Source organism: Sus scrofa, chromosome 6 (genome assembly GCF_054392235.1).
Source record: "Sus scrofa isolate SSC_HxYL_T2T_F1_AM1 chromosome 6, Sscrofa_HxYL_maternal_Yorkshire_Landrace_v2.0, whole genome shotgun sequence".
Classification (NCBI taxonomy): domain Eukaryota; kingdom Metazoa; phylum Chordata; class Mammalia; order Artiodactyla; family Suidae; genus Sus; species Sus scrofa.
Window position 1 is genome coordinate 120,189,497 of NC_139388.1, and position 14,626 is coordinate 120,204,122.

General features: G+C 38.2%; 1 protein-coding gene and 1 long non-coding RNA gene across 5 annotated transcripts in view; both read right to left on the minus strand.

Annotated features, from left to right (window-relative positions):
• Nucleotides 1-2,009: 2,009 nt before the first annotated feature.
• Nucleotides 2,010-14,626, minus strand: part of TRAPPC8 (trafficking protein particle complex subunit 8) — a 91,621-nt gene continuing 79,004 nt past the window's right edge. For all 4 annotated transcript variants that reach the window (XM_021096212.2, XM_084964415.1, XM_021096211.2 and 1 more), the window contains 4 exons: nt 13,818-13,919; nt 10,054-10,199; nt 3,784-3,873; nt 2,010-2,996 (listed from right to left, as the gene is read on the minus strand). In XM_021096212.2, the coding sequence (XP_020951871.2) occupies nt 2,762-2,996; nt 3,784-3,873; nt 10,054-10,199; nt 13,818-13,919 (573 nt within the window). In that variant the 3' untranslated portion in view covers nt 2,010-2,761. The remainder of the gene's footprint in view (nt 2,997-3,783; nt 3,874-10,053; nt 10,200-13,817; nt 13,920-14,626) is intronic.
• Nucleotides 5,945-9,833, minus strand: LOC146402792 (uncharacterized). Its single transcript, XR_014807829.1, has 2 exons — nt 9,108-9,833; nt 5,945-8,911 (listed from the first exon to the last, which is right to left on the minus strand). It is a non-coding gene; the product is annotated as an uncharacterized LOC146402792 (long non-coding RNA).

Below are 14,626 nucleotides of genomic sequence, written 5' to 3' on the forward strand. Positions count from 1 at the left end.
ATATTTTACAGATGGATGAAGGTACCCTATTAGGGTACCTACAGGCACCTGCATTTTAATGGAGTCTTCTGGAAGTCAGGCCTAAGGATATGAATCTCTTTTTTTTTTTTTTTTTTTTTTTTTTTTTTTTTTGGTCTTTTGTCTTTTTTTGTTGTTGTTGTTGTTGCTATTTCTTGGGCCGCTCCCACGGCATATGGAGGTTCCCAGGCTAGGGGTTGAATCGGAGCTGTAGCCACCGGCCTACGCCAGAGCCACAGCAACGCGGGATCCGAGCCGCGTCTGAGACCTACACCACAGCTCACGGCAACGCCGGATCGTTCACCCACTGAGCAAGGGCAGGGATCGAACCCGAAACCTCATGGTTCCTAGTCGGATTCGTTAACCACTGCGCCACGACGGGAACTCCCAGGATATGAATCTCTAATGGAAGAATTTCACTTGAAACTGAAAGTTATTTGGGCTGCACAAGTTTCAAAATACTCAACCCTCTTCTAAGTAGCCAACTGATAAGGTAATTCCTTTTAGGAGGCATTTCCTTAGCTGTGTGATAAATGGGCCCTGTTCCTTGCTGCTTTTACAAGGCTCCACTGCAAAGCCTCAAGTGCCTTGCTTGTCATCAGAGTTCTCATCTATCCAATGTCTTGTACTTTTACAGTTAGGATGACTTTCTCTTTCTTTAGAGTAAGTGCAGTCCACTCTTAGGCCCCATTCCTCTTACTCCTTTCCAGAGTGTCTTTCTGGATTCCTATCTTCCCCACCTCCACTCTCTTCAACAGCTTGCCATAGATGCTTGAGAGAGGCAGGTGGAATTTCAGGCTAAATTTTTCCATGTGCATGTAATTTGTAGTATTCTTTGTCTAGTTATGCTACAAGCACGAGCTAGGTATGGTTTCCACCTGCTCTTCTTATTGATTTATATTCTCATTTGGAGAATGAAAGATTTAGATTTAGCCAGACACTATTATCCTACAGACACCTGGCAATAAACAGTCTGGTTTCATTTGTCTGAAAATCTCTTTGTTTCACTTCCAACCTTGAAAGTATTCTTGTGGTTTAGAATTCAGGCTTAACCGTTTGTAGGGTTATCTTCAAAGGGTTGAAAGAAACTATCTTCTGGCTTCTGTTATTTTTGTTGAGAAGTCTATTGGTTGAATTGCTGCTACGGCTCAAGTTAGTTTTGTCTTCAGTACTCAAGACTGTTTCTCCCTTTGTCTTTAATTTCCAGCAGTTTCATGACGATGCATCTGAGTATAGGTTCCTTTTTATTTATGTTGTTTGGGATTTACTGAACTCCTTGGATCTGTAACATGATGTCCATCTTGGAAAATTCTCAGATTCTACAGTGTTCTGTTCTATCTTCTCCTCTTTCTAGGACTCCACATAAATACACGAAACTTTTTCACTGAATTCTGTATTTTTCTATAAACTTTCTTGGTCTCCTTTCCACCCTTGTTGTCTCCTTGCTTCAGCTGCAGTTATTTCTTCTGACCTATACCTATCAAATGCAGTCTTGGCTTCTCAGCTGCTTCTTCTAAGTGGGCAAACCGTCCAAGATGAAAAGCTCATCTCTCTAGACCTTCTTCTCCTGGATTTTGGTTCTCTAATACCTGCTATAATAATACGGTTGGGTGTACATTTTAAATAAAGAATATGGTGCAGTGGAAGTGAATCTGACTAGTATCCATGAGGATGCGGGTTCCAGCCCTGGCCTCACTCAGTGGGTTGGGGATCTGGCATTGCCATAAGCTATAGTGCATATCGCAGACACGGCTCAGATCCAGCATTGCTGTGGCTGTGGTGTAGGCCTGCAGCTGTAGCTCCGATTCGACCCCTAGCCTTGGAACTTCCATGTGCTGTGGGTGTGGCCCTAAAAAGCAAAATAAATAAATAAATAAATAAATAAATAAAATATCGTTCTCAGACTTTTTTTAAAAGGCATCTAATAAATCTATACAGTGAATAGCATGTCTTTATTCTATTTACAGTACATTTGTTATAAATATAATACATTTTTGAAAAGCTTAATTAACTTGAGTAGATTTATATTTTAAACAGATCAACTCAATTGTTAAAGTTACATAATAAAGAATATGATAATTTAAACGACAAAAATCCCATATTGTGAAATAGTGCACTCTATGCTGAGATGAATGAGGGCAGGGAGGGGGGAGTCAAACTCCTCCCAAAACTATATTCGAAGGAGAAAAAAATTTTTTTCTTTTTACAAAGTTATGTATAAGCCATAGGAACCACCAGATACTGAAGTATGAAGACTCTATAACCAAAGTTCAAAACTGATTTTAGAGAATTGTGTGAAGCAAGACAGGAAAATCTGTATTTAACACTCTATAGAACTTCACAGTAAAGCTGGAATTTATAGACTAATGGCTTAACAGGAGTATTGCCAACAAGGCCTTTTCTTCCTCAAAATCATCCCCTAAGGTTCATATACCATCATTCAGTTGTAACAGCAGATTTAGACATTGGTTTTAACATGGGGCTTAATAAGGTGCATGGATATGTTGAAATTCTGTTTATGAGCATGTAAATTATTACCAGGGTTTAAAGAAATACAAAAAAAGAATTTAAGTATTATCAGTCCAACGTGCTTTGCATTATCAACACATTGACAAGTCAAAGGTATTTTGCAGTGATCCAATACCAACCTCTCAAACAAGTTAGATATTTCAAATACTGCTGTAAAACCTATTCAGTAAAATAAAACTGATTCCTGTGGATCTCGGTACAAATTTGTAAGTTGTCACACATTATTGATGATGATTAGGGCAGGCATGGAGTTCTGCTGACTTGTTTCAAACACTGTGACTTGGTCCGATAACTTGGCAAATACCCTGGGAGTTCCAAGGTTATAAACACCGGTATGGACAAAACATGCTTTCAGCTGCAAACTGTGAATCTCCTGGCTTTTAAGCTGAAGTTTATATTGTGTTTGTCCAAGCCACGTAAATGATCCATGGATTTCCAATGCTTCTGGGCTAAAGGAGGAGGAAAATGTAAGTTGGAAGATGTTTTGCTTCATACATTTTCCCCAGAATCTCAATAACACATCCCTTTCATCTAGCAATTCTATTTCTAGAAATTATTTTATGATGTCAGCTGTTTATTAATAATAACAGTAATGGCAATAGCTATTATTATATAATAACTAACATTTATTAATAGTTACTGTGTTCTAGGCATGATGCTAAGGATGAATTATCTTATTTAAACCTCATAAGAGCAGCTAGTAAATGATGGAACCTGACTTAAAACCTGAGCTCTTAGTCACCTGGTTATCCATACATAATGCAATAACAATCAGTATACACTTCACATTGCTTTTCTAAAAAAATCCAAAAATTTCTGATTTCCAAAAAACATTCAGCTCTTGGAGTACCAGATGTGAAGGCATGGACCTATATATCTTTTTAAGTGTTATTTTATAAATCATAAAACAAGACAAAAAACCCTTCTATCACAAACTTGCTGATATTTAATTTTAGAATTCTTTATTACCAATGCACTTTTATAAAAGTTTTGTGTCAGGCCAAAATAATTTGCTGCTTTTGGACATTGCTTTCCATTTTGTCACTACTGAAATGCTAAGACAATTCTCTGTAACTCTTCTCTAATACTTCTGTAATACCAAACAAAAAAAATCAGGGTATGCCTGAGTAAATTTTCTTTATCCATAGTAAGTAATTATTTGCATAATTTCAAAATATAAACTGCCTCCTAATCAATCTTTAACTACAAAAAAACTTGCCCTAAATAAATCTTTACCTTGTTGTTTTATGCCGAAGATCAACTATTACATCAACGTCAGCCTTTGAACAATTGGAAAGTAAAAGGGTCACTGGTACTAAACAAAGGCTATGGGAAAAAAACAAACAATGGTTAGCAGGGTATTAAAAAGGAAAAAAAACCTTCTCGAAAATATAACTTTTTTTTTTTTTTTTTGCTTTTTAGGGCCACACCCACAGCATATGGAGGTTCCCAGGCTATGGGTCAAATCATCGCTGTAGCTGCCAGCCTACACCACAGCTCACGGCAACAGTGGAACCTTAATCCACTGAGCGAGTCCAGGGATCAAACCTGCATCCTCACAGATGACAGTCAGATTCATTAACTGCTGAGCCACAAAGGAAACTCCATTGAAAATAAAACTTAAAGAGTACCTAACAACATAGCTCCTCAAAAACAATTAGATTCAAGAAAGGAAAAAAATTGAGTTATAAAATCATTCAAGACAAAATTATTCATATAAATAAGAAGTAAGACATATTAATACAATGCCTGAATACTAAATACCAGAATATACACATCCACAAACTATTTTATTTCCATTTATTACAGGTAATCTTAAAAAATAACTCTTAGGTGGAAACTAAAATAAAGGCCTAAAAAAGAATAAGTCTGCATGACTCACTGACCCACCTGCAGTCTACCTTATCAGACCTCCACAGGCAAAACAACCAAGCCCACAAAGTGGCTGACTTTCCAAAGACAAAAACAGCCCCAAGGACAAAGTTAAATTGTATACCATGATTCCAACTGCCATCCCAGACCTGTAGAACTCAGCACATTCACCCCCTGCCTATAAAACCTGATTCTCTCCCAAAGGCGGGGGACCTGAGTTTTTTACTTGCTCAGGGCTCCTGGCCACTCTGTTGGTCTATAAACCCTGCTTGCGATCTCACTGCTCCAGCCTCTTCCTCCTTCCTCCCCGCCGCCTTAACAATAACCAAAATGTTTCTAAGTGGTTATTTCCTAAAATAAAAACCTGAAGTAAATAATTGCAACTAAGATCAATGGAGAAAAAAAAATCATGAAAACGCCAACTGGTCTTCTCTATGTTTCTTGAAAATTACTTTGAGCACCTGGCCTAAACTGACATTTGCTCTTCTGTCAAATTTGCATAAAAGCCATCATATTTGGAAGAATATGAGAGTTATTTCTGCAAAGCAAGTTATAAGGAAAGTCCTTTCAAGTAAACAGATTTGCTCAATTAACCTAATTTCCCATCTCACTTTGTAATTAATAAATCACTAAAGCATAGGAGAAGGACAGGCCGTGAAGAGAACTCATGAACAGATTGGTGCAGATTTCAGATAGAGGACATAATAAATGAACATCATCTATGCACAAATGAAGCCTGGTTACATACTATTATTTAAAATATTTTACTCTATTAACACAAAGAATAAAGAGATAACTAAAAAAAGAAAAACAATCTTATAAGCTCACACTAAATAACTATTAATTCTGCCCAAATAATGTATTTTATGCTTTCAGAAATTTTATATCCTCTTGCTAAGAAATACTTTCCAAACCATACTGCAAATAACAGATTTCCATACACAAAAACTAAAATAACTTCAAAAACTTATCCTTAGGTTGTACTGACGATATGCCCTTACCTCCCCCACAAATTTCTCACAAGGAAAGGACGGCAACAAGGACTACCAAATAGGTTTCCAGTCTAGAGCACCTCACTAAGTTAAACTCCAGTCACATCATTTGTAACCGAAAGCAAAACCTCAGGACCTTTGCTATTCTGTTCCCATTTGGCCTCAAATTCTCCATGCTTCATCTAGATGCCTCTAGCCTGAGAAGAAATGAGAACATCTGGATGTTTCCTAGCCCCAAAGTCATGCCCTTCATTTCTGTTTCCTCCATGCACTGTTTCAGTGAAGAGCTCACCCTTCTCCCCAGCAAGCCTTAAGGCATCATACCAAGTATTTAAGTAGGAGTGGGGGCTACGGCCTGCTTCTCCCCATTCCCAATTTTCTACTACTTTTCACAAATTCCTGTCAATTCTGTCTCCCACACAGCTCTGGAACCTGGTCTTTCACTCAGTCTTCACTTTCCTTACAAATTCAAGTCATCACCTCTCCTGCTTTATGCAACTTCTAGCCTCTCACTCTGATATAATCCAATCTTATTTTTATTTTTTTAAATGATTTTTTTCCCATTATCGCTGGTTTACAGTGTTCTGCCAATTTTCTACTGTACAGCAAAGTGACCCAGTCACACATATATACATACACTATTTTTCTCACATTATCCTCCATCATGCTCCATCATAAGTGACTAGATATAGTTCCAATCCAATCTTTATACAGGGTGTTTCTCATACCTGACTCGTGGTCCTCACACCATGCACCTGAGAGCTTGTTCAAAAAAAGACTGCTGGGCCCAACCCCCTGGGTTTCTGATTCAAGAATTTACATTTCTGGAGTTCCTGTCATGGCTTAGAGGAAACGAATCTGACTAGCATCCATAAGGATAAAAGTTTTATCCCTGGCCTCACTCAGTGGTTTAAGGATCCGGCACTGCCACGAGATGTGGTGTAGGTCGCAGATGCGGCTCAGGTCCCACATTGCTATGGCTGTGGTGTAGGCCGGCAGCTACAGTTCCAGCAGTTCCAGTTCAAACCCTAGCCTGGGAACCTCCATACGCCGCACAAGTGCGGCCCTAAAAAGACAAAAAAAAGAAAAGAAAAGAAAAGAAAAGAAAGAAAAAGAATTTACAGTTCTAACAAGTCCCCTGCTGCTGGTCTGGGAATACATTTTGAAAACCACTGCTTAATACAAAAGCCTTTGTAAAAATGCTAATCTGATGCACTGTCACTAAATTGTGGCATTATTAAAGGCATGAGTTCCAGAGTCAGATGCAAGGGTTCGTTTAAATGTCAGCTCAATAATTCTGTACCTCAATGTTCTCAACTGTAAACTGAGAAAAATAGCTATATCTACCTCTTTGGTTTGTTGTGGTGACTCGGTAAGATCAAATACGCTAAGTGCTGACAATAGTGTCTAACACAAGTTCAAGAGTTCCACAAACATTAACTAATATGGCTTCTGACTTTAAGGAGCTGTGGCAGGGAGTTCTTTTGTGGTACAGCGGGTTAAGGACTTGGTGTTGTCACTGCAGTGGCTTGGGTCACTGCTGTGGTGAGGGTATGATCCCTGGCCCAGGAACTTTCACATGCCACAGCAGCTAAACCCAGTATGATTCATTATCTCTGGTCACCTACTGTTTCCTATACTCTCATTCCTCTGCTGCCATGTGTTCCACTGCCATGACCAAACCTCCTCCTGTCCCATTCCTCCCACGTCTCCATTACTAAGAACATGCCACTAATCCTCAACCTCTTCTCTTTATGTTTCTACATCTTGCTTCCACTGAGATCTGGCTGAGTACACAGCTTCCTCTACAGTCCTCTCAATAACAGATGCTGCTTTTCTTCCAACATCTTCCACATCTCAGGTCAGAATGTCTTGTTAATGAAGCTAATACCACTTCTTCATTTTTTTCCCTCCTATCACACCCATAAAAACATCTCCATCCTTGTTATAAACTACTCCAAGGTTTTTATTCTTTTTATCTATCCCCATATTGACAAACTAAAACCAGTGGTAGTAAATCAGTACAGCAGAGATTCGGGGAGGGATGAGGTAAAGATGCTTCACATGCGCACGTGCGTGTGCGCGCGCACACACACTCACACCCTCTGCTTCCTCTAATACGTCTGCCAAGCAGGCATACCACTTAGACAGGACAGACTGCTCAAGGCTTCTTTTCCATATCTTCTCAGTTTTACCTATTAAAAGCTTCTGCATGAGTTTGCTTTCTTTCCTTCAACCCTGATCTCTGTCTTTCTTTTGGAGAACTTCCCTCCCAAGTTGGATGACTCATTCAGTTCCTTCTCAAACCCTGACCTGTCACCTCCACAACCACCAGTACTATTCAAAACTCAGCCATCTAACTTCCATGATGAAACTGCAAAATTTTTTTAGTCACCTTAAATAACTGCCTCTGAAATACTACTCTACTCTCTGACAACTATCTCCAACTCTCCAGCTGTCTCACTCAATTACACTTCTGATCTTTAGTTTTATAAGGATGCCCACTCACTCAACTCTCTATTTCACTGATTCTCAATCCTGGTTACTGTGGTAACTGTAATTACTGTTGGCAGTTACTCACTTCCCTTACCTTCCTACTGTGGGATTGTGGATATTACTGTTGACTGTGAAGGAGAGGCTATCTGGCCAATGGAATTATAAATGATTTTGATGCAAACAGAAGCCTTAAATGTACTATTGCGATACAGCTCACTTTTTGTACTCCAGAGATATGCCATGAGAAGAACACATCCTAGGTAGCTGCTGCCCATGTGGACTGACCCCAAAACATATGTGTCAAAGACATGAATCTAACCAACCCACAGCCTGAAGGAGAGCTTCAGCCAAATCATAGTTGGCCTGCAGACCCATGAGTGTGGGAATAAGTGCCTTGTAAGCTAGTGAATTCTGGAGGGGTTTACCACAAAGCATTATCATGGCAATAGTAACTGATACAGATTCACTCTGGTATCACCTGAGGATTTATTTAAAATATACAGACACCCAGGAGTTCCCTGGTGGCTTAGTGGTAAGGATTCAAAGTTGTCATTGCTGTGGCTCAGGTTCAATTCACAGCCTGGGAAGTTCCACATGCCATGGGTCCTACTCCCAGAGACTTTGGCTGGAGCATCATGATTTTCAAAAACTCTTCAGGGGATTCTATTGTGCAGCCAAAGTTGGAAAAAACTGCCATATCTTGTCCTTCTCAAACCAGCCTTATTTTGGTACTTCCATGCATAATTTTGATTCTGTGATGCTTTATTGTAACCCACTACTCTGCTTCAGTTTGATCAAACCTGTCCACTTTCACATACTTCTCTGCACTGCCTAAATTCTATGACACTTTTTACCATAAGAGAATCATGTGGAAAAGTCACTAGTATCCATGAAGATGTGGGTTCGATCCCTGGCATCGGTCAGTAGGTTAAGTATCCAGTGTTGCTGTGAGCTGTGGTGAAGGCCAGTAGCTACAGCTCCGATTGGACCCCTAGCCTGGGAACCTCCATATGCCATGGGAGCGGCCCAAGAAATAGCAACAACAACAACAAAAAGACAAAAAAAAAAAAAAAAAAAAAGAAGAATCTGGCATTGCTGTGAACTGTGATGTCAGTTGCAGATGCAGCTCAGATCTCATGTTGCTGTGGCTGTGGCGTAGGGTGGCTGCAACAGCTCCAATTCGACCCTTAGCCAGGGAACCTCCATATGTCTCAGGTGCAGCCCTAAAAAGATAAAAGACAAAAAAAAAAAAAGCCTTTCTATGGAAGAATGTGAAGTCAAGACAGGTTCACTAGGAATAAAACAATTTTTTTCTCAACTTTGGCTGCACATCAGAATCATCTGGAGAACTTTAGGAAATCTGGATGTCCAGCCTCCACCCTCAACCAATCAAATCAGACCCTCTGGGAGCAGGACCAAAGCATCTGTAGTTCTTCAATTTCCCAGGGATCCCAGTGTGCATCTGTGAGTCAAAAGCACACAGGATGAGTACAGAACAATTAAGACCTGGATAAAGATTTAAGACCAAACGTATTTCAGAATAACTTAAAAGGCTAAAATTTTAAAGTCTGACAATACAATGTGTTGGTGAAGGTATGAGTAGAGGGAACTCCCACACACTACTTATGGGATGCATAAATCAGTAAACTCCTAGATAAGGCAACATACATGCATCAGGAGATACATACAAAACTCAGGGAAGAATTCAAAATAGTTGAAATATAAAAATAATCTAAAAATCCATCTAGAGTGGATCTTCTTCAATATTTAGGTTACTGCCATTGTCAAAATAAGTCTGTGTGTCTCTGTGTGCATGTACACACAGGTTTGTGTATTGTGGAAAACTTTTTTTTTTGGTCTTTTTGTCTTTTAGGGCTGTAGCCACGGCATATGGAGGTTCCCAGACTACGGTTCCAATCAGAACTGTAGCCACAGGCCTACGCCACAGCCACAGCCACAGCCACTAGGGATCTGAGCCATGTCTGCAACCTACACCACAGCTCACAGCAGTGCCAGATCCTCAACCCACTGAGCAAGGCCGGGGATCAAACCCGCATTCTCATGGATGCTAGTCGGGTTCAATAACCACTGAGCCACAATGGGAACTCCTATTGTGTAAAACTTTTAACAAAAATATATCTCAAACCTTTTTTGATGAAAGGGATGATTAAAGGATTCTGGATAGTGAAGACTCATTTTAATGAGATTAGAAAGCTGCTCTACTGATGGTCTTGAAGAAACTGTAGTGTTTTCTGGCCTGAAAAATTTTAATAGTTCCATTTCTGGTGGCTCCTGAGAAAAGAAAAGAAAAAAATACATGACAATAAAAACACTGCTTTGTTAAATCAAGAATAGCATACACAAACGAAGTTAAAATTAGTAGAGATAAAGGTAAAGCATGAAAAATACTTTTCCTGCTGTTATTTAAACAACCAGTTAGAATCATACGCAATATAATCAAGGATAAAGACACTAGGATCCATAATCACTTACTATGCATTCTCTATTATGTGATGGGGTTAGACTTGAAATCCAGCAACTTCACACATTAGCTCTGTAATCCTGGCTGTGTTATTTAATACTTTTAAGACTTAATTTCCTCATGTGTAAAAAGGGGTTCACGATAATAGTAATTTCAAAAGTTGCTATGGTTCTCATCTAACAAAACTGCTTGCTACTTAGGCTGCAGATATTCAATTGCATAGCATCTGTTTTAACAGTTAAAGGACCAAAACTGCTTTAGAATTTCATTTCTGAAAATGGATTGCTGAGTTTCACAGATTACTGTGCCTCAACTACATTAACTGAAGGTTAACATGTATGTAAAAGTCTTAATATAGCTAGTGTTAGGCACACTGTAAACATTTCAATAAATATCACTGTCATCTAAATAAAAATAGAGAATAATGTCCCATTTCTATCATTATTAGTTTCTTTCTTGGTTATTTTTTTCTCTGTTTTCTTTCACCATCTAGAATATTCTGATTTTTAATTTTCTGCTAGCCTAGTTAGATTCTGATCTATACACAGGATTGGCAAACTACACCCCATGGGCCAAATGCAGCCTGCCTCCTTTTTTTATAAAGAAAGTTTTATAGAAACACAGCCACATCCACACATTGTTTACACACTAGCTACGGTTGCTTCTGGACTCCAAACAAGAGATGAGTAATTCTGACAAAGACCTTCTGACCAGCAAATTCTAAAATATTCACTATCTGGATTTCCTGAGAAAAGGTTTCCGGACCCTTGATTTATAGTTGCAAAAGCAAGAATTAATGTGCTTTTGACTTATGAGTGGGAGACACGTAACTAGAGGTTCACTCTGAAGGAGGGAAGATGCATGCCAGGAAGAGAGCACAGAACTTTTGGAGTGCTGGTCATATTCTCTTTCTTGATTGGGTCCTAGTTATGCTGAAGTGCTCTTCAATTTGTGAAAGTTGATAAGCTAGTCTACACTTTAATAAAAAGTTCAAAGAATGTACTATTGTTTAAAATCATATAAGAAAAACAAGCTATTTTGGGGACTTCTAATTATACTAAATAAAGCTCTATATACCACTTACCATAAGAAGAAAAACACACAATGAAGAGTTTCCCTTTCAGCTTAAAAGTAGCAACAAGTATTTTCACAATCAACACTGGACAATTTGTACAGTAGTTTCACAATAAGTACTTGACTCAACCTTATGACAGACAGTTCCACCAAAAGAGAACCAAGGTGTGTAATACTATTACCGCAGGTTTATAAGAAAGCTAAAGTTTATCAAGTTATGAGAGTAATTTGCACTAACTACATCATCAATCTGAAAGCCTCTGGGTCCAATATATTACTCTTAATATGATGAACCTGCTATATCTCCCAACCCAGTAAATCATATGAACAGAACATAAAATACTTCAAAGGTGAAATACAGAGAAATAAAAAAGGATATGCTCCCCCCCACACACAAAAAAAAGGATATGCCCTACATTGTTTTAGTAAAATGGGACTATAACAAGGGTAAATTTTGGAGTTCCCATTGTGTCTCAGCAGGCTAAGGACCCAACTTTGTCTCCGTGAGGATGCAGGTTTGATCTCTGGCCTCACTCAGTGGGTTAAGGATCTAGCATTGCCTCAAGCAGCAGTCTAAGTCATAGATTCAGCTCAGATTCTGCGTGGTCGTGGCTGTGGTGCAGGCCCCAGACGTGACTCCAATTCGACTCCTGGCCTGGGAACTCCATATGCCCCAGGTGAGGCCATAAAAAGAAAAAAGAGAGTAAATTTAATAGAAAACACTGCTTCATTTTCTAAATGCTAATCCTGCCTTTTTGACATATTCTAAATGATCAAAATATGACAATTTACAACTAAAACTAGGGATTCTTGTATTAATCAAACCAGTTTGAGAAAAAGAATTTTCTTAAAAATAAGAAATAGACTTGGGGTTAAATTTGATATCTTCATCAAACCTAATGGAAAATTACCATTAGTAATCACTAAAGTAAACTTTGATTCAAAGTACAGAATTACCAAAGGAAGCTAAAACTATTGACCTAACTTTAATGAGACATCAGATATTTACATAGTCCCAAATTATCTCCCCACCTTATTACTTATTGTTATAAAAAGAAAAAACAGTAACTTTATTGAGAAGAAAAGGCAGACACCTCCTTAATCAAATGATCCATCACTAATCATAGGACAAGTTAATATCATGTACCTTCTGATGTAATTTAGTGATGAAGACATAGCATCACCTAGGTAGTATTTCAGCCAAAAACGTATAATCTTAATCTGATCATGAGGAAACATAAGATAAATCCAAAGAGGTATTATTCTACATTAAAACGACTGGCTAGTGCTCTTCAAAAATGTCAATGTTATAACTGACAAAGGTTCAGAAACTGTTCCAGATTAGAGACAAGATAGGTAAATGCAATGTGTGATCCTGGACTGAATTCTTGATGGGAAAAAACAAAGTCTTACAGCCAAGGCCTTTGATGACATTTGAATATGGACTGTATAAGAGTACTGTACCAATGTTAAACTTCTGGACTTTACTAATGGTTTTGTGATGATGTAAGAGATTGTCTTTGTCCTTAGGAATACTCAATGAAGTATTTAGGGGCAGAAAAGCAAGGTGCCTGCAATTTACTTGGGAGTAATTACTTGAGAATGATTTAGAAAAAAATTAATATGTACATGAACAGAGAAAGAATAGTAAAGCAAGTAAGGCAAAATGTTAACCAACGGTAAACCTGAGTGAAAGGTATAACAGAGTCCTTAATATTATTTTTGCAGCTTTTCTCTAAGTTTGAAAATTATTTCAAAATAAAAGTCGTCAAAAATAATAGGGAGAAAAGCTTGAAAATTAAAACCCATTATTTATAAACACAATACAAGGTCACTGTTTGAATCACAGGACTAAATGTCCTTAAATTTTATTTATATATATTCTAACAACTTTTAGTAGGATTAAACAGTATTTGAGGAAAAATAAGAAAATAAACAGTATTACCAGCTGTTGCACAACTCCAGAAGCCATCCTTTACATTGTATGATAGGACCCCTACAGTTCTGAAATGGTGTGTGGGCCTGTTAAACTATAAACAAGGTAACATAGAGCATATGGTTCCCTTTCTCTCAAGCAAATCAATTCTTTTTATAACTATGAATTCTAAATTCAATAAAGATCTTAGGAAACTCCAAGATCACAAAAGCATCTTAATACTCTTACAAAATGCACTAGTGAACTTTAAAATCAATTTATGTTCATTTCTAATTTGAATCAGCCTTCTGCCACCAACACCAACTCAAATCCCAATATAAAAGCTCACACAAACAGAAAGCTTCAAAAACACAAAAAACAATCAAACAAAAAACTGCACAAGCTCACAGGAAATCCCCACAGCAAATTCGGTCATTACCTGTTTCTGAGGATAGGAAAAAGCTTCTTTTCCTATAGTGTGAAGAACAACATGATGCTGACCTTCCAAAATAAGCTGCTTATTGTCCTCCACTACGTATGCCTAAGAGGTAAAACGCACAAAAAAATGTTACCCTACCTGGCAGTAAACTCAAAAATAACCAATGCAATATTTGAGGGAAAGTAAAGGTATTCTGGCTAATATCTATCAATCATCAATACTCATAGCTGTGTCAGCATTTCTTCCTTTTTTTGGCAGCACTCACCACAAGTGGAAGTTCCTGGGCCAAGGATCAAACTTATGCCACGGCAATGACCAGAACTGCAGCAGTGAGAACATAGGATCTTTAATCCACTGAGATACAAGGGAACTCCAGCATTTCTACTTTTATTCTTTTATTCAATCAATAAAGCATCTGTCAAAATCTGCTCTGCCTCAGTATAAAACAATTGGTCTGGGGGTTCCCTGTGGTACAGCAGGTTAAGGATACAGAATTGTCACTGCAGCGGTTCAGGTCACTGCTGTGGCAAAGGTTTGATTCCTGGCTTGGGAACTTTGACATGTTGCAGGCATAGCCAAAAACCAACCAAACAAATAAACAAACGAAAAGAGTTGGCCTGGATATCCAAGAGACGTTTTGAAATCTTTTCCAATTTTCTCTAGATTGCTTAAGAAACCAGTCCAAAAGAATAGTGCCATTACATAATGCAAGCTCTTTTCTTTACTGGACTGCCAATATACAGGTAAACGGCTTTTTCTTATGGTCTTGTTTCTGAAATGCAACCATGGTTTAATCATGTAGTAGAGCA